Source organism: Kogia breviceps, chromosome 2 (genome assembly GCF_026419965.1).
Source record: "Kogia breviceps isolate mKogBre1 chromosome 2, mKogBre1 haplotype 1, whole genome shotgun sequence".
In the NCBI taxonomy this organism is placed as follows: Eukaryota; Metazoa; Chordata; class Mammalia; order Artiodactyla; family Physeteridae; genus Kogia; species Kogia breviceps.
This window is the reverse complement of record NC_081311.1, coordinates 34270827-34298705: the sequence shown is the minus strand read 5'-3', so window position 1 is coordinate 34298705 and position 27879 is coordinate 34270827. Positions and strand designations below refer to the sequence as shown.

Here is a 27879-nt window from a genome sequence, read left to right as displayed (position 1 = left end):
GCAGCCAGTACATTATTAAGTGGCTGCTTTCTGCTTTCTGCTGACTGCGCATGCCCACACACACTTGCGCTAACACATAAGACGTATACCTGGAAGAGGACTCCTTCAAAATGAGGCTTTTATTTTGAATGAGGAGAATTCATTATTGAAATTTATTGGAAAAAAATATATATGTATGTATGTAAACCTTATTTCTAACTCTAAAGTTAATACATGCCCATTGTAGAATATTATGAAAATAGAGAAGACAATAACAGTTACCCATAATCCCACCACACAAATTACAGCTCTTCTTAATATTTTCTCAAATTTTTTTCCACTCTCTTTTGTTGGGTTTTTAAGCTTCTTCCCAAGCTGTTTAAAATTCTATGTAATCATCAATTTGAATAACCACATGATACTTGTCTAATAGATAGGTATACCTCACTGCTTAACCATTCTCTTAATACTGAGATTTAAGCTGTTTTCAGTGGGGGTTTTTTCTTCTTCAATTTTTGATAACACGAATAACATTTTTGAGGTTAATATATTTGTTCATAAGTTTTTATCTACCTTTATTATTGTCTACTGAAGTTAGATTCCTAGAAGTAGGATTACTGAGTCAAAGGGAATGGCCATTTTTATAAGGTTCTTAAATACGTACTGCAAATTCACATTCCAGGGAAGTTACACTAATTTACATTTTCACTGCGGAGTGTAGAAAGTAACTTTTCCTCCTTGTGAAACAAGGGGAAAATGTACTTGTTGCTAAGCAAGAGTCAAAATTTACACAAAACTTGAAATATGTTCCCTTTTCTTTTTAAGACTGTGTTCTTTTAACATTGTCTCAGTGTAGTTTCTGTACCGGTGTTTTAACTTTTGGTATGGCTGGTATGGCCTAGAATGTTGTCCAAAAGAAAATAGTGTGGCTTTTAATATTAGTAGTAAATATTTTCATTATAGAATTTTCTGCTTTGTACAAGAAAGTCTCTATTAGTAGCTGTATATTGTATGGGAAGAGTCAAACAAGTCCATTATCTTCCTAAGGAAGAGCTAGTTTCTTGTAACTTTCTGTAGGTTTTAACCACCCCAGAAATTTTATCCCTCTCAGAGCCAGTGGGTTGGCTCACATATCCTATGAGTAAATACAAATACTTCCTTCATTTGAAAGCAAAACCAATACACCCCTTACTTATAAAATGAGCTAAAACAAAAAGAAAAAGTAATATAAAAACCGAAGGAAGGTAGTAAGTAAAGCATTTATCTTTCTGAAACAATTCAAATGGGGATAGGAAGTTGGTTTTAAATGGCTTAAAGGGGATTAGGGTTTTAAAGTTGGATAAGGAGTTTGGTGCTTTGGTTTAGGCACTGCATTGCTTTTAAAAGATTAGTTCCATATTTGACAACAATTCTAACTGGAGATTATAAAGCAAATAGTCAATTTAAAAACACTACGGAAAACAAGAAGGTTTCCTTTTTGTTGTTGTTTGTTTATACAAAATGATTGCCTAGAGTTAACAGGCTGAGTCCTGAAGGCCTCATTTCATAACACTACTGAGGATCTATCACCAGGGAGAATCCAGAAGAGGTTGTTTAATGCACTTCATTGAGATTATCTGAGCTTTTCGGTTTAAATTACTTTGGGAAAAGTCTGGGCACAAACGACTTCTTTGAAAGGTAAACATACTTAACCTCTTTTAAAAAAAAAGTTTCAATTTAAGTTCTTTAAAATTCTTCAGTTAGTAGCAGCAACCCTCATTAATTAAATTTGAGTGTGAACTGAATAATGTGTAAAGATTAAATCTCTATACCTCAGTACAAGTGTTAATATAATTATATAACTGTTTTCATTATTTTACAATTATTTGAAAATGCAATTAAGTATTTTATTAGAAAGGCAAGGCCTGACAATTTAGTAATTTGAAAAGTGAGAAGATATTATACACTATGTTGGTTATAAAATACAGTTAATGAAGTTTAAAAATTAGATTCCTTATTCTGTTCCATCTGAGAAGCAGGTCATATTAAAATGGATCAAGAGTAGCATATACTTTATGTATTAGCTGCGGATAAATAGTCAAAAGTTGCTTTAACATTTTTCCCCATCTTCCTCAGCTCCTTGACCTGTTTATGGTTTGGGATTGGTCTACTTATCTAGCTGATTATGGTCAGCCAGCTTCTAAGTACCTTCGGGTGAATCCAAACACAGCCCTTACTCTTTTGGAGAAGTGAGTATATTCTGCAAACATTTTTGCATACCATTTTAGCATTTTGTGATTCAGTGATAATTGAAGAACTAGAAATTTTTATCAAAAGAGAAATGTCTATATGGAAGTTAAAAGTTCAGTTCATTTTAATGATCAAAACATAACCCTTTCTTTCTTGCCTTCAGTATTGTGTAGTTTTATATGAGATTTGTTTATGTTGATACAAACAGAACATTTTTCTTGTTGTATCCTCAATATCTGACCTAATTGGCTTTAGAAATATGTTTACTGCAGATAAGTGAGAATTGGAACTTTTTTTTTTAAATACTGTAACATGGGAAAGAAAGTATTTTGTAAAACGTAGTTAAGGATTGGAATGTTTGCCACCAGTGCTGTCTAGACCCTACCATGATGGGCTTGGATTCTTTACAGGTAGAGAGGTATGTGTTTCGAAAAAATAATATTATAAAAACTGAAGTAACAGAACACTTACTGGTGCATCTTGTCCAATTAAAAATAAAACAAGTGTAGGTGTTACTTTTCCTTCTCATTATGTGGCAGGTTTTCTTTTCACTCTACCATATTTAATTTTAAGCATCACTATTAAAATTTTCAATTTTTGAATTAAAAGTGTATATTATTTTCCCACATTTCAAAATATCTGTGGTGTATTTGATTTGAGAGGACATAAGGAACTGTTTAGATAAATGTAAGCTTGTTTTACAATGCCATGAAACACCACTGAGGCAAACAAATTACTGCTTTAAGTTTTCTAATGTTATTTTTCCTTTCACCTGTCTTGCTATGAGTGTGATTTGCAGAGTCCATAGAGGGTATGTATTTTAGCATACCTTATGGAATGATATTAGAAAATAGTCACGTAAGAAAACTTGCTTTAGATTTACATACTAATGCAAAAAATACCACTTCATATAAAATGCAAAATAAAGCTGCTCATATTTTGTGTGGTTGCTTTCTCTGTAATTCTATTAGTAGTACCTATTTTCTTTGAAGTATATTTTTCAAGCATAGGATTAGTGTGAGATAATCCAGAGCATGCCAAGATATTTCACTTGTGACAGTATAGCTTTTAATTTCCTTTTACTAAGCTTCTTCATTCACATCTATTCCTAGGATGAAGGATACTAGCAAAAAGAACAATATATTTGCTCAATTCAGGAAGAATGATCGAGACAAACAGAAGTTGATAGAGACAGTTGTGAAACAGCTGAGAAGTTTGGTGAATGGTATGTCCCAGCACACATAAACTTCACATTGCTTGCACTCAGTGACACCAAATCCATGGTGTCTCAACATTGATCTCTAACAGGCACTGGTCACGATACAGAAAGTTGTTTGAATTCAAAAATACAGTAGAGAAAAGATACTGATGAGAGAGCTTAAACAAGAAAATTATAAATAACATTTGTATGGATTTTTAAATAACTGATAATATTTTATATATGGAAAACCTGACATTAATTTTTTTTCACTTCTAGGGATAAAAGGCAAAACTAATATATAAATCAAGTCAAAAATTGTCTATGAAACTGTGTAAATACATTAGAGGAACTTATGCCTCTATATATTGGTGTTTTTTCTACTTAGACTTGAATGATTTTTCTGTTTTGTTGTTTTTTGTTTGTTTATTTTCCAGTATCTGGTTTTGGAATGAAATTATGTCTGATCTTTCACTGTCATTTTCTGACTTTTAGCTTTAATTTTCATCTCAATATTATTTAAATAGACTAAAATTTTGAATTCTGCTGATTTCGAGGGAGGAAATATAAATCTTTAAAGGTCCCTGAAATCAAATTTAATTTAACCCAATAAGAATTTGAATTATTTGTTCTACTTGGGTGGTTTAATTTAATCTGAATATGAAGAAAAGGAATTTGATTTTCTAAAGATGCAAGGTGTTTCTGTTCAGCAGGGTTAATATTTCTAACTATAGTGTTTGTAGCTGGCCCCATTTATTTGGTTTGGTTTGGTTCAAGTTAGAAGGACAGAAAGTAAGTGGGGCTAACCACTTCAGGTGCCGCTTGTGCTAGGGGAGATGTGTTCCTACACACAGAAGTTACCACAGGGGTCAGGTTACATTCTTCAAAGAGCAGACCTCAGTACCGTGTCCTCACTGTGGAAACAAGCCAAACCAAATGAACTCTGGAAAACTTAAAATGAATGTACATTTTACTGTGCAAAGTACTGTGGTCCAGATGGTAATAACAATCTGATCCTTACTTTCTCTTCATTGTATTTATGCTGAATAATTCTTTTGCATTTTCAGGATTTATGCCTGTAAGAAACTTTTATTTGACTCTGTAAAATAAGTGTAAAGAATTATATGTACATTTCTTGATTTTGTGATTAAATATTAAAAAGGTTGAGCAAGTTGTTGGAAATCCAATGATACTGCATCTATTTAGAGCTTCCTGACTGAAAACTGCTTTCTTCAGAAGGGCTATTATTCCCTAGTTATTGAAATGGAGTGTCACCAAAACAAAGAAAATAAGCATTTATTCCCTTGACCGTCTCTTATCCTAAAGTATTTAACGTTTTAAAAAATATTACATGGAAAATATGGTAATTGCAGGCACAATGTAATCTGGAAGTTACCAGAGAAGCCGTGAGCTGCTAGTTCTCTTTGAGGACCGGAACGTAGTGACGCTCCAGTGCCTTACCCAGCTCTCCAGGTCACCGGGGACGTCTCCCCGGCTTGGAATGAGGCCTCCCCAGATTCGGAGAGACGCCTCCTTTGTACTGCTTGGAGCAGACCACTGTGGGTCCTCAGCGGTGATGGTCTTGAGGAGTTCGCTTTACTGTTCTCAGGAAAACAAGCACCCTGCACACACACACACACACACCGCACCCCTCGGGTTGCGCTGTAGGAACTGGGACGCCCGAGTCCTGGGCATTTCGGGTCCCACGAAAAGCCCTAAGAAACAACCATGTAGACTGATGGGGGGGGGGATACGAAGGGGGAGGGGACAGTGAATTTGGTCCTCGAGCCCCGAAAGGCGCCGGGGGATATCTGCTCCTCGTGGGATTAGGGGCTCTCCGTGAAGCTTTGAGAAGCAGTGACACTACCATCTTTTGAAGGATTCTGGAAGTGGTAGATCAGAGACCTCGGAGGGGTGGGTATGTCGAGATTCTCAACCCCGGCCATCAGGGCTTGCGATGCCAAGGTAGGCATCGAAGACCGCAGTTTCCCTGAAACAGAAGCAGAGCAAAGGGGAGAACCCCCAGCCCTTTAGGCTTGGAGTGCCGGGAGGGGAAGGGGCACCAGGAAGTTCGAGGGTGGGGATCCCAGAGAGAGCCCGCATTAGCTCCGTGCGCTCGGTCAGTCCACCCGCCGAGCTCCTGCTGGGAGCCGGGAGGTTCTTGGCGCGAAACTGCAGGCCCCGCCCGAGGATCTGCGCGGGGCATGGCCCCCCGGCTTAGCCGTAGCGCCGCAGAGGCTGCCACTCCCCACTCCAACCCCTCCGAGAGCGCGCCGCTGCCCACTGCCTCCAATCATTACTTTGCGTGGAGCGCTTTAAATATGCAGAGGCGGGTCACGTCGTGTGAATCGGTATCAATCCGTAGGGAGGGAGCCAATATCTATATAAATGTGGCCTGGGTGGGCCGAAAAGGGTTAAAAGGCTGGAGAAGAGAGAGGTGGGCGGGGGTCTACAGTCCGGGTGAGCGCAGCCCTGGTTGGTAACACCGGTGAGTTGCTCCTTTCTTTGCCCTCCTTCTCTGCATCTATCGAAGGAGTGCTGACCAGGGGAGGTGGGAGGTGCTCGGCTTAAGCGGTCCCGAGGCAGCCGGCGCCCGCGCGAGTGGGTTGCGTTTTGGCCCGGGAGCCGTCGGACTCCGGGAAAAGTCCTGAGCGCGGGGGTCTCGATGAAGGCACGTTCCCTAAGGGCGCGTGGTCACTGCTGCCCTCCGCTGCCCGTCTGCTTTTAGAGCGAAGTCCTTGTCCGAGGTTGTAAATCTCGGTTTTGGTCCCCAAGCCCCAGGCCCTTGCCGGACAGAACAGGTGAACACTGCGCGCTGCCGGCGCCAAAGCTCCTGCGCCTCCTGCGCTCGGAGCGGCCTGGCCCCGGCAGACTCGCCATGTTCCCCTGGGGGCTGAGCTGCCTGTCGGTGCTGGGGGCGGCGGGCACCGCTCTCCTGTGCGCGGGCCTGCTGCTCAGCCTGGCCCAGCACCTCTGGACCCTCCGCTGGACGCTGAGCCGGGACCGAGCTTCTGCCCTGCCCCTGCCCAAAGGTTCCATGGGCTGGCCCTTCTTCGGGGAAACGCTGCATTGGTTAGTTCAGGTGAGCAGTCCGTCGTTTCCGCACCCCAATATGGCCCCTTCCTCCCTATCCCCCACTGGTTCTCAATGTTCCCAGGGTTTGTAGCCAGCCTCTTCCTGTCGCCCAGGGCCCCAGGGAGCATACACGGCCCTGACATTTGCCCAGCTGCTTTCTCGAAGGGACTATATGTCACTAACGTTCTCTCCAACATAACTTAATTCCCGACAAAACGCGGGGGTGAACAGAGGGTTTCCAGGACCCTATGTCCTGCCACCATAGAATCAGGAGTCAGGGGCGAGTCTCAGCAGTGAGCTCTTTGGCGCTTGTGTCCCCATTCTGAGTCTCAGTTTCCTCATCTCACCAATGGGAACAGGAGCATGTACATTACCGTAGGGTAGTCGCTAGGCCCATTTGAGACTGTTTTGTAAAGAGTAAGGCCCCAGCCTAGAGCAGGAGGTTTTTTTATCGAGAGGCAGTTGGGAGGCCTGGGCTAGATCCCCAGCCGAGGCCCAGCGGCCCCATCCCTCTTCGCTCCTGGCTCGCAGGGCTCGCGCTTCCACAGCTCCCGCCGGGAGCGCTACGGGACGGTTTTCAAGACGCACTTGCTGGGCAGGCCGGTGATCCGCGTGAGCGGCGCCGAGAACGTGCGCACAATCTTGCTGGGCGAGCACCGCCTTGTGCGCAGCCAGTGGCCTCAGAGCGCGCACATCCTACTGGGCTCGCACACACTGCTCGGCGCGGTCGGCGAGCCGCACCGGCAGCGGCGCAAGGTGAGCCTAAAACAGAAGGTGCCGTCGGGACGTCGGACCCGCGGTTTCAGAGAACCTGCTGTGGGCCAGGCCGGGGCGAGGTGTTAGGGGTACACTGTGAACCTGGCCAGGGCCCCTGACTAACAAGTGGGTGCCATTGGGCCAGTCCCTTACCTTCTCCGGCTTTGTTTTATAAGGCCAGGACTGGGACTTAAAGCTTCTTTCATCTTCGATCTTCTGCGATTCTGATACCAGAAGCGCTGGAAATTCAAACTTAGAGAGGGTTAGCGACGACTTCCTGGAGGAGGTGGCCCCTGTGGCCTGGATGGATGGGAGGGACTGTGTACATCAGAGAAGAACTAGAGGGAATGGCGAGAGCAAAACCCAACACATTTGGGTCCGGGTCTCTTAGTAGAGGAGAAAGGGTCCGAAATTGGCCTTTTGGCTCCTATGGAGTCGCGGAGCAGAGGGAGCCGGATGGCTGCCAGGGCTGACCCCGCACGCTCCCCACAGATCCTGGCGCGAGTGTTTAACCGCGCGGCGCTGGAGCGCTACGTGCCTCGCCTGCAGGGGGCGCTGCGGCGTGAGGTGCGCTGCTGGTGCGCGACCCGCGGGCCGGTAGCTGTCTATGAGGCCGCCAAAGCGCTCACCTTTCGCATGGCTGCGCGCATCCTACTGGGGCTGCGGCTAGACGAGGCGCAGTGCTCGGAGCTGGCCCGGACCTTCGAGCAGTTCGTGGAGAACCTCTTCTCGCTGCCCCTAGATGTGCCTTTCAGTGGCCTGCGCAAGGTACTGCCGCCCCTCCCCAAACCTTCCCCTTGGGGCTCCCTCGGTGCGCCACAGGCGTCACCTCTGCTGGGAGATGGAGGCTCTGTACAGTGTGGGGAGGCGGCGTGGTGTGGCGGTGGGCGTCGGGGCTGGCCTCTGTCCTGACTCGCTGTGTGACCCGCGGCGGGCCACCCACCCTCTCTGGGTCACGCCTGAGGGACGAGCTCCAGCCCCAGCAGCCGCCGGCTTCCCGACGTTGGGTCTCGGTGGCGGGCGCCCAGCCAGTCGTCCCAGCCCCTCCCCAGAGCGGCGCCTCCTGGCCTGGCCTTCAGCGCCTCTTTGGAAGCCCCGTGGCTGGCTGCGGAATGGATGGGAGCACTAGGGCCGCAGACACGCCCCCACCCCCACCCCACCCCCCCGACCCACCCCGGCGCCAGCTGGAGAGGGGTGGGTACCGGCTCCCGGCCCGGGGCCCCAGGCCCCCTAGTTTCCGGATCAGAGAACCATGGCCCCTTCAAACTTCAGAGCAATGGGCTGGGCCCAGAGAGCAACCGAACTGGGGCTTCTTATTGTGCTGATACCCTGGTTTTCAGTCACCTGAATAAAAATAATAGTTATGTATAAACGTACATGCTATATGGGCTGATTGCCTTGGGTTCATTTTCTGATTTAATCCTCTCAGTCTGCAAAGTATTATTCTCATTTTATTGATGAAGAAACTGAAGCTCAGAGACGTTAAATGACTTACCCAAGATCACACAGCTAGTAGGGAGAGGGGGCAGGATTTGAACCCCATCTCCCCTGACTAAAAAGCCCAAGTGCTCAAAATGCTTCCCCAGGCAGACGCTTTCTCTGTGCTTGCTCCGTGAACTCTGGAGGGCCACGCCAGCCCTCTTGCCTACCCCTTTAAAAAGCCTAATGTTTAGACTTCCAATAGTGTCCTTTAAGCCAGAGCTTTCCTGAACGCATCAAGGTGTCCTTTCCTCTCTGCACTGGTGCCCACTGCCCCTGCCTGGGCCTTGTGCAGGGAAAGGACAATGGACTGACTCCCTGGCAGGGTTCTGTGCCAGACATGGACACTTGACAGCTGGGTGACCCTGGATAATGGCTTTACCTCTCTGAGCCTCAGCATCTTCCTGTCAGAAGGACAGTAACTGTTTGCCTTGCCCCAAAGGGGGCTTGTGATCAAGAGAGAATGGTGTGTGGGGGTAATGGACAAATTCCTAAGCATTTATTGAGCCCCTTCTGTGTGCCAGGCATGGAGCTAAGCTGGGAAACTTTTAACACCAGGCTCTCAGCAGAGCCAGACCAGCACTGGGAAGATTTTGGGGGTAGGTGTCCAGGGCTGGTCCCCTCAGCCTTCCTGCCCCACCTCCCTTCTCTCCCCACACATCAGGGCATCCGGGCACGGGACCAGCTGCATCGGCACCTGGAGGAGGCCATTGCAGAGAAGCTTCGTGAAGACAAGGCTGCTGCGGAGCCAGGCGATGCCCTCGACGGGATCATAAACAGCACTAGGGAGCTGGGCCATGAGCTCTCAGTGCAGGAGCTGAAGGTAGGTGGTGGGAGATTTCTCCTCCCCTCTTTTGCATTTCTAGCAGGTCTCTACACACATGCTTCATCCCTGGAGCAACGGAGCTACATCCTGTTTGGGCCCACTTTGAGCCACAGGCACTCCTCAGGGTGAGGGGAAAGAGGAGACCTGGGTTCCACTTATGGCTCAGCTGCACCCACTATCTCTGTGGCCTTGGGCCAGTCACCATCTCTTTCAGAGGAGAGTCCATGGCATGAATCCTAGGCCCTCCCTTACCGGTTCTGGCAGCAAACAGCTCTCCCTCTCCCCCACTTCTCTGTCACTCCATGCCTTTGCCTCTGCTGTCCGCCTGCCTATGGAGCTCTCTTCACCCCTTTTCTCTACAAACCCTAAGGGTTCAGGGTTAAATTCCACAGTCTCCTTGAAGCTCCCCTCTTCCTCCCCAAATCTACACTTCCATGAGCCACCTTGGCACCTGGCACCTCTCTACCTGTCTGTTTTGCCACTGCAGAATCTCCTGGAGAATTAGAACCCCTCCCCATGTATGCATAGTGCACATACAATGGAGGTAAGGAGGGAAGATTTGGAGTGGTCCCTGGACCCACCGGCTTGAGAACCCAAAAAGGAGTGGAGAGGTTGGGGGGCAGGGAAGTTAGAAATGGGAACATCTCAAGCCTTCCATAAGCAACTCCCATCCTTTCTAGGGGCCTCAATTTCCCACTTTCCACTAGCCAGCCACTGAAGGGTGGGGCTCACTCAGCCTGAGTTTCTTCTCCTAGAACGGGACTAATAATCTCTTTCCTGACTCTTGGGTGGTTGTGAAGTCTGGAAGAGTCAAAGGAGTTAGAAGTAGATGAGCAGGGGGCTCATGAGTCATGGGGGAGCCAGTGGATAGGAACAGTTCTGGGCTGGGAAGAGGAGTGGTGGAAAGAAGTGGATGGTCCCTCAGCCTTGGCAGGGCTGGGGAGCTGGTGACAACACCCTCCAGGTTCTCAGGAAGGGACCCACTAGCCAGAAATCTTCAGTTCTGACTGGCCAGGGAGGACCTTGGAGCCCCAAGGTCTCTGTCCCAGTTCCCCATCTTGTCCAGGGCAGGCAGTTAGCCTTGGATCAGGTCATTCATAACACACATATTATTATCTACCTATTCAGTGCCAGGCTCCATGCTGGGACTGGGGATACAGCAGTGAGCAAACTATAGCCCTTGCCCTCGAGGTGCGAGAGGGGAGGGGTACATATTCATCCTGTAATAACATCAGCCGGTGTGTAAGCACAAACTGGGTGCTGCAAGGAAGGAAGACAGCACACGGGGAGTTGGGAGGGCAGAGGCAGGCAGTGAGGGCTGGGGCCTGGACGCCGAAGCCACCAGGCCCCTCCGTCCTTCTGGCAGTGCACACCAGGAAGAGGTTTAGTCATTAGGACCACCGCTAAGCAGGAGGAGGAGCACGATGCTTGCTTTGGTGGGAGGCTGGCGCTGCTGCTGCAGGTGCCTTGGTCAATTCCACCGCGGTTGCTGTCAGGACGCCCAGCTGGGGTTGTCGGCAGCACTGCATGGTTAAGAGCGCTGGGCTCCCAGCTCGGCTACCGGGACTGGTGACGGCAGGGACCTCGAGCACCTCTCAGAGCCTCAGGAAAACGGGCATTGTGCCGCACAGGATCGGGGTGAGTATCGAATGAGTTAATACACGTAAAGCGCTAAGAGCGGTACACAAAAAAAGTTCCTGGCATTATCTTTGGGAACCTCCCACGGCAAGTGGATAGATCCTCCTCTTGCTCGTTGCTATCTGTGACTTCCCCAAGTGTCGGACTTGGGATTCAGTCGACTCCAGGACCTGCACAGGTAGCCGCGCCACGGGAGCACCCTGCGCTCTGGCCTCTGCGCAACGGCAAGTGTGGGGCTCCTGCGCCTCAGGGGGCCACGAGGCCGAGGCCCTGCTAATGGAGACTCAGCGCTCCCGGGCTGTCTTGCAGGAGTCAGCTGTGGAGCTCCTCTTCGCCGCCTTCTTCACCACGGCCAGTGCCAGCACGTCCCTCGTCCTGCTACTCCTGCAGCACCCGGCGGCCATCGCCAAGATCCAGCAGGAGCTGGCGGCGCAGGGGCTGGGGCGCGCGTGCGGCTGCGTGCCGGCGGCCTCAGGGGGCGGTGCTGGGCCCCCGGCCAACTGTGGCTGCGAGCCCGACCTCAGCCTGGCGGCGCTCGGCCGCCTGCGCTATGTCGGCTGCGTGGTCAAGGAGGTGCTGCGCCTCCTGCCGCCCGTGTCTGGGGGCTACCGGACAGCCCTGCGCACCTTCGAGCTCGACGTAAGTGCGCCGCGCCGCCCGCCCCGCCCCTGCCGCCGGCCGCGGGGAGGTGGAGTAGGTGTTAGGACCGAGCTGTCTACTCTTCCCCTCTCTGGGCCTCCGCTTTCCCTCCTGGAAAATGGGCTGAATCCTCTTCCATTTCCCGGGAACCAGGGTTGAGGGAACAAAGCAAGGTTAGGGACCCCGTACACTTGAGCTTTTGGCAGTGGTCCGGGTGAATCAGTTAGAGCCGAGTTTTAGAATTAAAACTTCCTTTTCTCTGCCCAGCGCCCCCCCTTTCAGCCAGTGAGGCTGGGTGGGGCACAAAGAGAGACCCCCACTATGTCCCATACCCCATCTCTCTGGCTCCCTCACAAGAAAAAGGGATTAATCATTGTTACCAGTCCAGGCCTCCGACTGAGGCCGGATTCCAGGGAAGCGGGCTAATTAAAGTATGGGGTATGATCAGGTTGGCGTGAGCTGGGCAAGAAAGTTAAGGTCTAGGACTGGCTCCATCTCTCTATGACCCTGGGCAATTCCCTTGTCACTCTGGGCCTCAGTTTACTCTCTGGAAGGAAGCTGCCTTGGTCCCTTCCAGCCTTGACTCCAGGTGGGGCCCGGCTGTGCTTCGCAGTGGCAGCATCGGGGGAGGGGAGCCCTAGCGCCGCTAAACTGAAGGTGTTTGCCTGAATGGCTGTCCCTGCATCCCCCCTACCACCAGCCCAGTCTCTGGGCGGCTCCAGGCAGAGTGGGCACCTCCTTCCCTGACCCTTACATTAAACTAAACAGCAAATGTCCCCAGTGCATTGCATACCAGGATTTGAATGGATTGTGCCCCTGAGGTGCTGTCATGGAAAGAAAGGGGGCCAGAGCCAGCAACTTCATCACAAACTGGTGTGAAGAAGAGAGGGATCTCTAGCTGAATGACACCAGAACATTTTGGGAGCTGGCATTTGAACTGGAACAGTGATGGGTTAGGATGGGGACAGCACATCACTGAGAGGGGATGGCCCAGACAAAGGTAGGTGGGTTAGTGAGGGGTTTAGAAATATCTTGGATGCTGAATCTTGGAATTCAGACATCATGCAGGCGCTGGGGTGCAAGACCTTAGAGAAACCGCGGGAGAAGGGCACTGGACCACCAGGGTGAATAGAGGCAGGGGTTTTAGCCATCCTCTAGGTTCCAGATGGGAAAACAGGCCTAGAGAGGAGAGGGAGAGCGCCTTGGTGATTCCAAGATCTGTTTGCCTGTGAGAGCCTCCTGAAGCTTTTCAGGCAAGGGAAGCAGGATGGTCGGGGCTGGAAGACATCACAAAAGTGGAATAGCTGAAAAAGTTGGAGGTGAGCAAAGGGAACATGAAAGCTGCCTTCCAACAATTTAATTCTCACGTGCACCTTCTCAGAGTGTGGCTGCCTGATCTGAACATTACTGTACAGCTGATGGGTGGCGAGGACAGAGAAGCAGTTTTCAGTTCAGTCCCAAGAGGAGCTGTAAAATTGAGATGACCATAGAGGAGCTGTCGTTTGCATTGTTCTGACCCGGGCAGCTGGTGGGTGCAGGACTAGAATTTAGGTCTCCCGATCTAAAGTGAGAACAAAAAAGACAAAAACAAAACAGTGAAACAAATAGTAGAGCACATTTACTGACCACTAATATATATGGCCAGACCCGTTATTTGAATCCTCACAACAAGATGGGCATTTTTGTTCTCACTTTATCAGTTAAGAAACTGAGGCTCAGAGATTGAGCATGTAGCCCATCGTCACACAGCTCCCCAGGGAAGGAGCTGATATGGGTATGCAGAGCGGTAGCTTCCCGGTTAGACGCGCCTCCCTGCTTGTTTTCGGAAGCCTGTTTGATATACCCCGGGTGGAGGATCAGTTCGGGCTGGGTTTCCGGGTGCCTCGTGGTCAGGCGGGTCTCCTCACCTCCCCGCAGGGCTACCAAATTCCCAAGGGCTGGAACGTGATGTACAGCATCCGGGACACGCACGAGACGGCCGCGGTGTACCGCAGCCCGCCTGAGGGCTTCGACCCAGAGCGCTTCGGCACTGAGGGCGAGGATGCGCGGGGCGCCGCCGGCCGCTTCCATTATATCCCGTTCGGCGGCGGTGCGCGCAGCTGTCTCGGCCAGGAGCTGGCGCAGACCGTGCTCCAGCTGCTCGCGGTGGAACTGGTGCGCACGGCGCGCTGGGAGCTGGCCACGCCTGCCTTCCCCGCCATGCAGACCGTGCCCATCGTGCACCCGGTGGACGGTCTTCGGCTCTTTTTCCACCCGCTTGCGCCTTCAGCTGCGCAGGATGGGCGACGCCTCTGACCCGCTGCGCCGCGGAACCTGACTTGGCCAGTGGCAGCGGAGCACTTGGGGAGCCACCCATCTGTCGTTCCCCAGTACCGGGTCGGGCGCGCTCTCTAGTTCACCAAACGGTTACCGATTGCGGCTCTGTGCCGGACTCTGCGGGAGGAGACGCGTGAGCCACTGCCACCGCACTGGAGAAGTGCCCTGGCCAGTGGGAAGGTGCCTCCTGCACTCCGCACACACCCTGAGGAAGGAAAGGTGGTGGACCAAGTCTCTTAAGCCCCTTCCCAGGATTTCGAAGCAGGGGTGGAAGGAACATCTCCACTAGAAGCCAAGCCGGGGAGGAGGCATGGATTGCAGGGCCGTGGGGAGGCTTGCTAGGGGAGGACTGGGCCGTAGAACGATGCGGGACCTGCAACGGTCGCGAGGAAGAGGGGACGCCGGGAGCTCATCTCTGGCTTGGCTTTGGGCCATAGGAAGACACCGAGAAGGCGCCCAACGGAAGGCCTTCAGGCAGCTGGCCTCCGCTAGGTGCGCCCTAGCCACTCTGCAGGTCTCGGCAGAAACCCAGAACAGTGGGCGCTTCCAGGGCTCTAAACGGGCTCAACACCGGATTCTGCTGGCAATTTCTTAAAAGAAAAATTCCTAGTTCAAGAACGCGTTTAATCTTTCCATTTATACAAGGGAGAATAGGCAAACGAGAGGACTCTTTAAGGCTGGATTATTTTCATGGGAGATGGAGACATAGAGATGTTCGAGGTATTTGTACCCAAAACAGAAAGGCCAAGAAGTAGTTTCCTGGCAATAGTTGGGTGAGGAGGCTACAGCTTAGCTGGGCAGCTGTTCCCTGGTGGGAAAGTGGGATGAGGGGTGAGGGAGACTCAGGAAAGACCCCCTACCCTTTCCCCAGAAGGACCTACCCTGCATATATCCAGAGAGAGACTAGGAACTGGGGCAGCCTAGGATCCAGGCTGCTGGAACTTCTCCCTTGAGCATAGCTCCATGGAGCTGGGCTCTGAATTATTCCAAGCTAGTTGGCTGAAGGGACGTTCGGTTTACTGCTTCAAACACCTTTATTACAGGGGAGAAACTGAGGCGAGAGACTGGACCACTCAGTCAGTGCTCTCCTCCACCCCATCACTTACTCCCTGCTCCAGCTCCCAGGCCTGTGGCTGCTGGGAAGCTCTTGGCCTTTTATCCTTTCAACGAGATCCCAAGTTGGCCTAAGGACTCTGGACCTTTCCAACACAGAAGTTCCCAACAGTGTTTAAATCGAAACCAAGAGCCTCCAGCGTCATTATTCCTAACAGCTCACTGTAACCTGCCACCCACCTTCGGACAGGCTGGGGGCAGTTGGACATGATGGGTGAGTCACGGAAGTTGCCGCCAAGGCCTGAGCTGACCCCTTAATGAACCAGAAGAAAGCTGGTGCCCTCCTGACCTTATGCTTAAGGTGGATCCTGGGGCCAGAAAGAAAGGGGGAAGCAGCAGACACAGGCAGGGTCGGTAGCTCAAGAGTGCAGTGGGCCCTTCCGAGCTCGGCTGACACCGCCATAACCCCCTCCAGGGCAATTCATCACCCACTGCTGACCACAGGCTCTGGCGCCAGGCCATGGGATCTGCAGGCAGGTGACAGAGCCACAGAGCCGGCAAGAAGTGGCGGATCTGGGGGCCTGCCCTCAGGGCGCTCCTGAGGCTGCAGAGACAACATCTCCGCCTCAGAAACTCCACTAGGCTGAGGTGGTGGGAGGACCAGGGCTTGGGGCTGATTCTGATTTGGGGAGAGAGATTGGGGGAGGGGGGTCTCAGAAGCCCAGACTTAGCTGGTTCCAAGAGACCTGGTTTACCTGCACTAACTATAAGCCCCTGTAGGGGCAGCTCCAGTTTTGCTCTAATTTCCCACTGATACTTCATTCTCAGTAATTTCCAAGAAAATCTGAGCTCTTGCTTTAGTAGCTCTTGATTCTCTGAGGAAGGAGCAGATGTGGTTCTTGCCCTCCTGGACTTGGCATGCTCACCAAGGAGGTAGACAGTAAATAAACTCACAGACAAGAGCAAGAACATGTCTGATGATAGTGCTGTAGAGAAAATAAAACAGGCCTGCAATGCAGAGTGCCGGGCAGGCTGGGGCCTGGGAAGACTTCCCTGGGGTGACATTCGACTTTGGAAGGAACCAGCAAGCGGTGAGGTGGGAAAGAGGCACCCCAAGCAGAGGGAACAGCAGCTATAAAACCCTGGGATGGGGATGAGTGCTCAAGACAAGGGAAGAAGGGGTTGAAAGAAAGGTGGAGGATGGGTGCTTCAGCTGCCTGGGCTCCCCCGACTCCAGTCAGGAACTCACTAGCAACAGGCTGTTTTGCAGACATCTTGGAAACATATTTTATTTTCCAGTGAACCAACCCCTCTCCCCACCTACTGCCACCCGCGAAAGCTTGGCAAGTTATCTAGATCAAAGTTCTTATTGGGCTGGTAATTTATGGGCCCCTTCCCCTCCTCAAGATGTTCTTTAATGATCCTCACTATCCCGTTTAATCCTTTCCTGCCGGTCGCCCCCGCGGGTCTCGATGGGCAGGTAGATTAAAACATTTTTTCCCCCTTGTGGCAATTTACAGCGCGCAGGCCCCGCTCATCTTGTGACCCGGCGCGCGCTGAACTTGGCGAGATGGCCCTGCGGAGTTCACTCGGATGTCACGGTCCGGCCTGCAGGGGTCACAGGCGGGTCAGGCCGGAGGATTGGGACTGGGCCCCAGGTCACGCCCCCCGCTCACCAGCTTTGCTCACCGGCCGGAGGCACTGTCCAGAAAGGGGCGGGCCCTGGATTTCTGAGAATTACCTGCAGCGCGTCTCGACCCGGTTCCAGCCGGTGCCCCCGAAGTCGTCTGTCACTGTTTACAGTTGTGAAATCGTTAGAAGAAATAACAGTGGGAGAGACCCTTCCCTAGAGCCTCTGAAACGCCAAGTAGGTTTACGGAGAAACGCCGACTCTCCGAAACACATCCTGGGGCGACCCAGGCTTGGAGCGTTTCGGCGAGTGTGCGGTCCCTGCGACTCCGCAGACACTTCCGGACCCGCCGGGTTTGGGGACCACCGCGAGAGGGCCGCGTATTTAACAGCTGTCAGGATCAAAGTGTATTCCATCCCCAAGGGACGCTTTCTAATGAGTGAGGCGTGCTCCTGGGAGAGCCGGCTCTTCGGTTTTGAACAAACGTGTATCATTGCTTCGTTTTAGGCGCGACTGGAGGGCTCATCGCTCAAATCAAAGGGGGCGTGTGGCCCTGACCGGTCCGAGGCAGTTCGGACCCAGTCCCACTGGCTCGACCGGGCGGGAAGCAGGGAGCGCACGTGCGCTTCCCGCAGTGTCCGAGCTCCAGGCTTTGGCTGCAGGAGCAGCCGATTGTATAGCTGGGCGAAGGCCAGAAGACTCACTTCCCTGTACGGATTCCCTCAACACTCTTCTTATCAGCGGCCGGCAGAAGCCTGAGTTTAGGACCCAGCCCCCCTCTCGCCTGGGTGGCTTTCTGCCCGGTGGGAGCTGGGAGAGCGGAGGATGGCTCCAGTGCCCGGAGCCCAGGTCACCTTGGTAACGTAGCCTAGCGTGCCTGGAGCTGGGAAGAGTATTTGCAAACAGAAGCCCCTCTTGGAAACTCACAACTTCCCCGTGGTGTAGACAGGTCAGGAATGATCACCTCCATATTAAGGAGGAGGAAACAGGCGCAAGGATGTGCGGTAACTTGCCCAAGGTCATTCAAGTAGAGATGGAGCCGGCACTCAAGAGCCTAGACTCCAGGCTTTCCACCCATCCTCCATCTCGGTGTCCTTATCTTGCCAGGGCTAAGGACCCTCTTCCCCTCTGCCTAGCTGGAGCTGCTAACCCCAGGGCCCTCGGAATCCGGCCGGCTGTGGCAGGATCGCAGAGCTCTGGTTGCCGCCGAGCCGCGGATGAATTGCCACCGTGGTCCCCCACGGGGGAGTCAGAGTTAGGGCTCAGACTTGTGCAGGGCTGCACCTGGAGTCCTGAGGATCTGGAGCCTCTCTTATACCTTAAGTAGGACTTTCCAAGACTTCATGAGTGTGGACCTCATTGAGGGGTTTGGGGAGCTGGCAATCTATGGTCAGCCGGTCACGACTCCCCGCGACTCTCGGTTGGGTCCTGGCCCTGGGCTCTTCTGCGGGATCTTTGGAAGAATTGGGAGGCCTGCGTTTTGCTCTGCGTTCTGCACCTCAGTTTCCCCACCTGTGGGACGAGGAAGCTGGGCGATCTCCGAACGCACTTCCCTTTGCTCCCCCAGCAGGTGGAAGGGGGCCCACACGGCGCCTGTAAACGGAAAGCCAGTGCAGGCAGCTCTGGTCTGGGACCGCCCGTCGGACCCGGCGGGAGGGATTCCAAAGAGACCGCCAGGAAGCCCCGGGCTTGGAGTTCCCGCTCCCCAGAGCCCGGGTCGGCCCCTGCCAGCGTCCCAGAGCCCCCCACAACTTGTATGGGCGAAGCAGGCTGCTCCTAGCCCCGCACCCCAGGAGGCGCGCTCCGAGGGAAGCCGCCACCGCTCCGCCTCTGCCTCTGCGCGGAACAAACGGTTAAAGATTTTGGGCAGCGCCTCGAGGGGGGAGGAGCCAGGGGCCCAATCCGCAATTAAAGATGAACTTTGGGTGAACTAATTTGTCTAAGGTAACGTGGGCAGCAACCTGGGCCGCCTATAAAGCGGGCGCGCGGCAGGTTCGGAGCTCTGGCGACGGCGGCAGGTGGCGCGGGAGGTCGCGGCGCGCCATGGGGCTCCCAGCATTGCTGGCCAGTGCTCTCTGCACCTTCGTGCTCCCGCTGCTGCTCTTCCTGGCAGCGATCAAGCTCTGGGACCTGTACTGCGTGAGCAGCCGGGACCGCAGCTGCGCCCTCCCGTTGCCCCCCGGAACTATGGGCTTCCCCTTCTTTGGGGAAACTTTGCAGATGGTGCTTCAGGTAAGGGAGACAGGGGCGGGACAGGGCGGTTCCCCGGAGCCCCGGAGCTCCGGAGCTCCAGGCTTCCACTGAGGCCGGGGTAGGCGCCCCCGGGAGGGAGGTGACTGAGGCTATAGGATCAGTACTAGCCGGAGGCTCGGCGCTCCCTGGCGCCCCCTCACTCCCGCCTCTCTCCTCCGCTTTCCTCTCGCAGCGAAGGAAGTTCCTGCAGATGAAGCGCAGGAAATACGGCTTCATCTACAAGACACATCTGTTCGGTCGGCCCACGGTGCGGGTGATGGGAGCGGACAACGTGCGGCGCATCTTGCTCGGGGAGCACCGGCTGGTGTCAGTCCACTGGCCCGCGTCTGTGCGCACCATCCTGGGCTCCGGCTGCCTCTCCAACCTGCACGACTCTTTGCACAAGCAGCGCAAGAAGGTGAGGGCGGGGTGGCGGCGCCTTGGCAGGAAGGGGGACCCGATTCGCGTGAGGGGTCCAGGCAAATAGGTGCTGGGCGAGCGCCAGCTGCATAAGGCGTCGGCTAGGGACCCTCCCAAACCCAGTGTAGCTTTCCCAGCCGGGAAGTGCCTTGGATCTGGTGGGGTTGTGGGTTTCCGGAAGGGGACCTCGGAAGGCGAGAGGGGCGGGTGGCGCGCGGTTTTAACACTCTTCCCTCCTCGGAGCTCAGGTGATTATGCGGGCCTTCAGCCGCGAGGCGCTCCAATGCTACGTGCCAGTGATCGCCGAGGAAGTGGGCAATTGCCTGGAGCAGTGGCTGAGCTGCGGCGAGCGCGGCCTCCTAGCCTACCCCCAGGTGAAGCGCCTTATGTTCCGCATCGCTATGCGCATCCTGATGGGCTGCGAGTCCCAGCTGGCGAGCGGCGGGGAAGCAGAGCAGCAGCTGGTAGAGGCCTTCGAGGAAATGACCCGCAATCTCTTCTCGTTGCCCATAGACGTGCCCTTCAGCGGGCTATACCGGGTAAGGGCGTCACGTAGGGTGCGGAGCTAGGGGCTCCGGGAGCGCGGGGTCTGGGCTTCTCCGCTCACCGCCGTGCGCTCTCTGCACTCAGGGACTGAAGGCGCGGAACCTCATCCACGCGCGCATCGAGGAGAACATTCGCGCCAAGATCTGCGGGCTGCGGGCGGCAGAGGCGGACGGGGGCTACAAAGATGCGCTGCAGCTGTTGATCGAGCACTCGTGGGAGAGGGGGGAGAGGCTGGACATGCAGGTGAGTGGCAGCTTCAGGAGAGGCACGGCAGAGTTTGATCCCCTGGCTTTCCAAGCGCAGTTCCTGGGGTCCCCAAAGTGCCCAACTGGGGCCCAGGTTCCCAGAGTGGGAAGCCCACCCAGACCCCAGGGATGGGACACAGAGGTTGAGACACCTGGTCTGCGGAGCTGTGGGGAGAGGCTTCGTTCCCTGTCCCTTGCAGGTTTTAAAGGGAAAGTTGGAATTTGCAAGATGTAAATAAAGAATGTTGGGTGATTATAATACAACCAAGGCTTTAAGAGTTCCTGAGAGAGTGGGATCTTACTGGCCTTCCTTCTCTAGCTGAACTAAAGGGTCTTAGCATTTTGTTTCAATGGATTTTCTGTCAGCACACTTTCAGCCCTTCTCATCTTCCCTCCAGAACCCTCAGTTCTATTCTGAGTGGTCGCTCTGTAAAATTGCATGCAGACTTGTCAAAACGTTCGTCTTAATCCGCTCTTAGGCACTAAAGCAGTCTTCAACTGAGCTCCTCTTTGGAGGACACGAAACCACGGCCAGTGCAGCTACATCTCTGATCACTTACCTGGGTCTCTACCCACATGTCCTCCAGAAAGTCCGAGAGGAGCTGAAAAGTAAGGTAGGGGAACTGAGGTGGGGGGGGGGGGATTACCTTAAGAAACTCAGCTACTCTCTAGCCAGCTTCCCAAAAGGTAAGTGTGCTTTCCCAATGAAAAAGAAGGGATCTTGAGCTGTGATCCCATTCGGGCAGGGTTCAGCCTTGTACTTCTACCTCTTCTCCACGTTTTGCAGAACCTTGGAGATTTTCAGATAGGTTCCACTTTCTTGGATTTGTGTGTTCAAGGGCATGAACGGGGAACTCCTGGGGGACTGTGATGGCAGCCAGCAGTGGTGGTGGTGATTGGGGGAGGGGAGAAACTTGGTGGTTCTAACTGGTGAGCAGCATATTCTCTTGGAATTGTAAACAGATAGTGGACTTGGGCCCAGGGGTGGAGGCAAATGGTAACTAGCTGCTCCCTGTTTCCCCCTCACACTTTCCCATCATGAGGCCCTTTGGGTCCAGCCGCTACTTAAGCCCTGTTTACGTCTGCTGGGCTGATTTTATTGGAGCACAGAATAACCGTTCACCTCTGTGTGACTGTTTTGATAGGGTTTACTTTGCAAGGGCAATCAAGACAACAAGTTGGACATGGAAATTTTGGAACAGCTTAAATACACTGGGTGTGTTATTAAAGAGACCCTTCGACTGAATCCCCCAGTTCCAGGAGGGTTTCGGGTTGCCCTTAAGACTTTTGAATTAAATGTAAGTTAAAAATTCTCTCCCTCCCACCCTTACCTTTTGTGTTGTAGTTTTAAATCTCCCTTTGTTTCTCTGTCCTTTGACTTAAATTTCTTAGGCTTTTGATAACATTGTCCTGCCTCTGAATGTCTGTCTCTCTGTTTCTCTCTCCACCTCCCCCTCCTCCTTTCTTTCAGCTCATAACTCCTCCAAGGATATCAGTGATAGATTTTTTTCCTGTTGAAGGTTGAATTCCAGTTTGTCAGTCCTTTGGACTTCATAATCTTTTGCAGGGATACCAGATTCCCAAGGGCTGGAATGTTATCTACAGTATCTGTGATACTCACGATGTCGCCGATATCTTCACCAACAAGGAGGAATTCAATCCTGACCGCTTTCTGCTGCCTCACCCAGAGGATGCATCCAGGTTCAGCTTCATTCCATTTGGAGGAGGCCTTAGGAGCTGTGTAGGGAAAGAGTTCGCAAAAATTCTTCTCAAAATATTTACAGTGGAGCTGGCCAGGCATTGTGACTGGCAGCTTCTAAATGGACCTCCTACAATGAAAACGAGTCCCACCGTGTATCCTGTGGATGATCTCCCGGCAAGGTTCACCCGTTTCCAGGGGGAAATCTGATGGGCGGGAATGCCCAGACCTCAGACTTATTTGAAGAGTACATATGCGTTTTTACCTAGTGTCATGTTGATTTTATTATATTTAATTTCTAAATGTATATTATAATATTTATGTGTCTCTTCTACAGTACCACAGTCTTTAAATATTAAAATAATGAATTGGATAGTTTACAAATAAAGTAAAATCTGAAGGTGCTTGTGTTGCGTTTAATATTGCTATGGGGGGAAGCTCACCGGTTTTATATTTGTATATTTAACCAGATTTCTACATGTCTACATTCATGGCTTTATTTGTCATCTGTACATATCTATTTTTCCGGGAGGAAGAAACTTTAGCTGTTTTTTTTCTCTTAACAGTTATTAGAAAGCATATATTATATGTGTGTGAGTCTGAAGATCATTTTGTTAAGTTTTCGATGATAATTTAGATTCTCTATTTGGAACATCTATCAAAGTTAATTAAAAATTTGGGGAGGGGTTTGCTTTACTTTAGGGAATGCTGAATTTGAAAAGGGAACACTTTGAGAAGATCATCTAATATAACACCTTCAGCCATAAACTGAGTATGTTTAATAAACATAATAAATCTATCGTGTCGCACAGTGTCAGAACTGTTTTCTGAAATTAAAGTTTTAGGTAAGACAAAGTTCTTGACTAAAATGAGACCCCAAATCACTGGCGTGTTTCCTTTACTCTGAAGTTGCATATGAAAACAGTATTGGAAAAGGCCAATCTCTGGTTTAGATAAGCGAGTCCAGGTTTTCTTTATTGAAAATAAGGCAGGAGGAGTAGATTTAACAAACTGACAGATAAAGTTTTTATCTATGCCAGGCAATAGGGTGTGAGCCTGACATGACTGATAAAATGGCCCAGTCATGACCCTGTGAACCTTGGCTAACCTCCGTGAAAGTGCAGTTTTGTCACATTTCTGACCCTGGCATAGCCATGTTCTGAACTGAAGGCCAGACTCTCAATCCAGAAAGGTTAGCCCAGTGACTTGCTTATGCAAGCACATTTTCAGTTTTGAAATGGCACAATCTGCTTACTGAAACTCTGATGGCTTGTAGGTTTTGAACTTTAAATTTTTCATCACGATTTTAGAACTTGGCAATGCTGCAGAAAAGCTAAGTGGTCTAAATAGGGTTTGAAAAGGGTTCTTCTGACTACAATGAGAATTACATGTTCTACCTGACTTTAGTTTTTTAAGTGGAACTTGGATTGTAACTTCAGGTTGGAATCCTCTGTTTTTTAAGGAGTGTTTACAGAATAATTTATAATACCTTATAGTAACCTTATATATGCCTTTTCTTAAAATGAGAAATTACAGGCTTTTTTTTTTTCAGCCAAAGCTTTAGTGTGCTGTGGTGTACAAAGCTGACCCCCGCCCCCAACATTTGCCCTGGATCATTCCATTCAGGAGCGCACTAGCCTGAGGACATTATTTCGGATAATTTATACAAGGTCATTTTTTAAGGGTTTTAATACTTTTCTTATTGCCAGAGGACAGTCAGTGTTTCAAAACCCTGTCTTCGGTTGACACCGTGACCGCGTGTCTCTATGAGCATAGTGCAGAAAGAAATTTGAGCCGTTTTAGCATATAATTTAATTTGTGAAATCCACCTATGTTTTTTATCCGGAGAGCTCTGAGGAAAGTGCTTCTGGCTTGCATCTCCCAGGGCTACACTTAGCTTAATTAGACTCATCGATTACAGAGTAGTGCGGAATTTATCTCGAAAATACATTAAAAACACAATCTTCGATAATGCGCTTAGTGCTGAGTAAAGGCAGTTTCAACGTGTGTGCGTGTGACGCAGAATCGATGTTTGTCCCTGGTCACCATGTCTGGGGCAAGCGTGTTTTACAGCCCAGACTCCCCTGGGTCAGCGTTCACGTGTCACCCAGTGGAGAAGTGTTTCAGGAGGAGGCCACTGTTCCAGATTTAGATTTGGCCAGCGTTGTGGAAGGACGGGAGACCGCCATGAGAAAGGACTCTTTGGGGCTCCCAGGGGCCTGGCACTGTGATGGAGGGTGCTGTGCCCTCCCGGGCCTTGGGTAGACCTGCCAAGCGGGTCAAGTTGGTGGCCTCCGTCTCCCCTTCCACACATCCCCCTTGCCCTGGCTGCCTCCCATCCCCCCTTCTCTTTAGTCATGGGTGTGGTGCCACCAAGGACAGACCATTGTCAGGACTGGCATATGAAGGCATCCAGCTTAGTCCATAAAGCACCAGCATTCAGAGGGACTGTAGTCTTCACCCAGCTTAGCCCTGGGAGGCCCAGAGAGGGACTGTGATTTGCCTGGGGCCACCCAGGAAGTGGCAAAACCAGGAAAGGCCTCCTGCTGCTTTTTCCTTCTTCTTTCTTTTTTTTCCGACATCTAATAACACCTGCCTGATTTGTCTCCAACTTTCTGTCGCCAGAAGACCCAGCAGTCTCCACATCCTAACTTCCCTTCCTGTCCCCTGCCACCACTCCCCTGCCCTGTGACACTCCAGAGATCAATTCTCTTGCAGGCAACTGGGGAAAGGGGAACAGCGACAGGAAGCGGCTGCTCCCCCCAGACCCCTCATCTCCTTCTAGGTTTCAGGGTGCTTTTTGTACCTTGCCACCCACCAGAGGTCCACAAGGGGGCGGGCTTCTCCCTTCTATGCCAAGCTCAGCGACCTGTGGTTTCCCCACCAGTGTCCATGAAATCCAGGGTCCACAGACTCTGGCCCGGGGCCTGCTTTTGCCCCAGACAGTGAGAGGCTACAATCACCCAGGGTTTAGCAAATCCTCAGCCTCAGGCCTGGTCATGGCTTCCTGGCCCCTCTGGAAGAGTCACCCCAGGCAGGGTTGATCTGGACCGTCTTTTAGCTTCTGAAGTAGCCACCATCCACTGTGTCTCTGTGGCTCTGGTTTTGAGCATTGCCCACGTACTGCCCATGACTTGACCTATGTTGCTTTCACTCTCCCTGGAAAATGGCTCTCGGTTTTTAGGGAGTGGGGCCCATGTTTTTCGAAGGACATGTGCGTACTAGTCAGGGTTCAGACGACCCTCCCCAGGTCCAGGAGCCGCCCCACAAAAGCACTGTGAGAGGAACTAGGAATGTTTAGAGAGGTTGTGGAGGCCCCACCTTCCAATAGTTAAAGTGCTGCTGTAGTAAATGCGGGTTCAGACCTGTTCTGAAGGACAGAGCATGCACTGAGGAGGGTAAGCGAGAAGGCAGGAAATGTTAGCACCATATAAGGAAAACACTTGGAGGCAACTAGAGCCCTCTGGTGATGACACAGCCAATAACCTAAGTCCCTCTGCAACTTTTTTTGTACCTTGCCACCCTGGATTTCATGGACACTGGTGGGGAAACCACTGGTTGCTGAGCTTGGCATAGAAGGGAGACAGCAGCTCCCTGTCAATTGAGGCATCCAAACTGAAGCCAGATAAGCAAGCGGCCATAAGGATTCTGACACGGAGGGAGAGGTTGGGTTACATGACTCCCAAATTCCCTTCCAAAATTCAAGAATTGTGATTCTCTGAGACTTGATTCTGCATCCATTCAACCACTCAGATACTCACTTTACTTTGAAATGCACGTTAACTCCAATCTAGGGAGACGGGACGTCCTGATATCCTCTTCCAGAGGCATTCAGCAGTCCTTGGTGATCCTTCTGTCAAAGCTCCAAGCCAAATGTGGAGGTGGGACCCAGGGAGGCTGATGTGTGTCTTCACAGAGACGCTGAATCCCTGCGTTGATTGCTGGGAGACCTCTCTCCTGCCTTGTGACCTGTTGCTTGCAGGTCCAGGTCCTGTGTCTGCTCCTGCAGCCCCTACGCCTCTCCCAACTGTGCCATGCTGACCATCCTCTTGACCTGGCTTCTGGGGCAATGCCCTGAGACGTTCCCCAGAGCTCCCTGAAAAGCTACTCAAAGGCAGGAGCTGTGTCTCATCGTTGGAATCTCGTAAATTCATTCTCATGTGCTTCCCTGCCCTCCCCCAGAACACACTTACACATAAGAGGTATTCTTTGGGAGAAAATGTTTCTTGAGGCCAATCGACGCCATTCACCTTATGTCTCTCCAGCTTTGCGGTGCCATGTTTTTCTTTGAAAAGTGAAACTTTCTTCCTTGGAAAATCTCAGCAGCCGCAAGCTTACACGGCTGTGGTTTAACAGCATGTCACATTCCTGAAACCGATGCTCCATGGGTATTTGGCCAAACAAGCTTTCCTTCTTTTGAAGTAGCGTCAACTCGCGTTAGAACCCTGGGACAGAGTGGAAACTTAGCCCTGGATTACGAGTTGGGTTTTCTGGGTGAGAGTTATCATGTTGCAATATTCATAACCATGCACCGCAACACAGAAGCTGACCCACAGCTTACGAGTTCTCACCACTGCCAAACCCCTCCCTAGTCTATCGAGGGGTCAGAAATCTACTTACTCATCTCTGACCACAGATGCTTCAAGTATTTTATCTGGTCACTAGGAGATTTATTTAACTCAAATGCTTTGTGAACAGAGGACAAGGTACTTCGCTTACAACAGACATTTGACAAAACATGTTGATTGATTCATTAAGTACAGCCATACCATCCAACATAACAGTGATTTATTTAAAGATAGAGGAGGGGATTTGGTATTTTGAAACGGAAAGTTCATTTAATCGTCAATTAGTCACAGGCTTTTAGAGCTGGAAGGGAGATTATGGATAGATCATCCAAGCCCCTCAGTTTACAGCCGAGAAATCTGTGGCTCCAAGAAATTTAGGGCCACAACAGAGAATCAGGACTGGAGGTCGAGTGTCTGGTACATGGTAGCATTAGTCTTCAATTTTAAAAAAACATATTATTTATATACATCTCAGGAAGAAAGGGCAGGTGAGCAGATTATTTGAGACTAAATTGCTTACAGGTTCTTGCTTCTCACTGTGCCTCTGAGAGCAGCTGGGTACAGATTGCAGGCATTTCTGGTGGGGCCGGGGGCTGGGTCTGCATGTTGGTAGAGCTGGACCCTCAGACATTTTAAGTTTCTTCTACTGCATAGCCGAAGATTGTTTCTGTTATGGGTTAAATTGTATCCCCCTTCCCGGAAAAAAAAAAAAATGCTGAAGTTCTAACCCTCAGTACATCAGAATGTGACCTTATTTGGAAATCGGGTCCTTACAGAGGTAATCAAGTTAAAATGAGGTCTTCAGCTGTGGCCTCATCCAATTTGATTGGAGTGCTTATAAGAAGGGGAAGTCGGGGCACAGGGAGACGTACGCAGAGGGGAGATGATGTGAAGACACGCATGGAGAATGCCATGTGAAGATGGAGGACTGAAGTGATGTTATCTGCAGCCTAAGGAATGCTGAAGATTCCTGACAAACCTCCAGAAGCTAGGAAGAGTCAAGGAAGGCGTCCCCTGCAGGTTTCAGAGGGAGCCCACTTCAGACTTCTAGACAAGAGCTGTGAGACTTGATTTCAGCCTTCTGGACAAGAGCTGCCTCCGGAACTGTGAGACAATCAATTTTTGTTGTTCTAAGCCACCTAGGTTGTAGTACTTGTAAAAATGGCAGCCCTAGAAAACTAACACAGTTTCCAAAGGCAAGAAACCTTATTTGTGAGAAACAGTGGTTCTCGATGTTAGCATGCCTCATAATCCCCTGGAGGGCTTGCTGAAATCCAAATTACTGGGCTTCACCCCAGAGTTTCTAGATTGACCCAAGAATTTGCATTTCTAGCTAGTCCCCAGGTGGTGC

General features: G+C 51.0%; 3 protein-coding genes across 9 annotated transcripts in view; all 3 read left to right on the top strand.

Moving 5' to 3' along the window:
• EXOC6 (exocyst complex component 6) overlaps positions 1 to 4573 on the top strand; it is a 209931-nt gene extending 205358 nt beyond the window's left edge. For all 6 annotated transcript variants that reach the window (XM_059055448.2, XM_059055444.2, XM_059055449.2 and 3 more), the window contains 2 exons: positions 2095 to 2207; positions 3321 to 4573. In XM_059055448.2, coding sequence (XP_058911431.1) covers positions 2095 to 2207; positions 3321 to 3453 — 246 coding nt within the window. In that variant the 3' untranslated portion in view covers positions 3454 to 4573. The remainder of the gene's footprint in view (positions 1 to 2094; positions 2208 to 3320) is intronic.
• Positions 4574 to 6284: 1711 nt separating this feature from the next.
• CYP26C1 (cytochrome P450 family 26 subfamily C member 1) lies at positions 6285 to 14114 on the top strand. Its single transcript, XM_059055466.1, has 6 exons — positions 6285 to 6488; positions 7013 to 7237; positions 7730 to 8005; positions 9381 to 9539; positions 11490 to 11819; positions 13737 to 14114. The coding sequence occupies exons 1-6, from the start codon at positions 6285 to 6287 to the stop codon at positions 14112 to 14114; spliced, it is 1572 nt and encodes a 523-aa protein (XP_058911449.1).
• Positions 14115 to 17204: 3090 nt separating this feature from the next.
• Positions 17205 to 22838, top strand: CYP26A1 (cytochrome P450 family 26 subfamily A member 1). Of its 2 annotated transcripts, none has more exons than XM_059055491.2 (7): positions 17205 to 19050; positions 19244 to 19468; positions 19719 to 20009; positions 20101 to 20259; positions 20741 to 20875; positions 21407 to 21559; positions 21829 to 22838. In XM_059055491.2, exons 1-7 carry the CDS (start codon positions 18862 to 18864, stop codon positions 22168 to 22170), a joined length of 1494 nt encoding a protein of 497 aa, XP_058911474.1. In that variant the 5' UTR covers positions 17205 to 18861; the 3' UTR covers positions 22171 to 22838. The 2 variants fall into 2 exon arrangements, with proteins under 2 accessions (XP_058911474.1, XP_066883554.1); XM_067027453.1 differs by having other exon boundaries at positions 18781 to 19050; positions 21733 to 22364.
• Positions 22839 to 27879: the final 5041 nt, after the last annotated feature.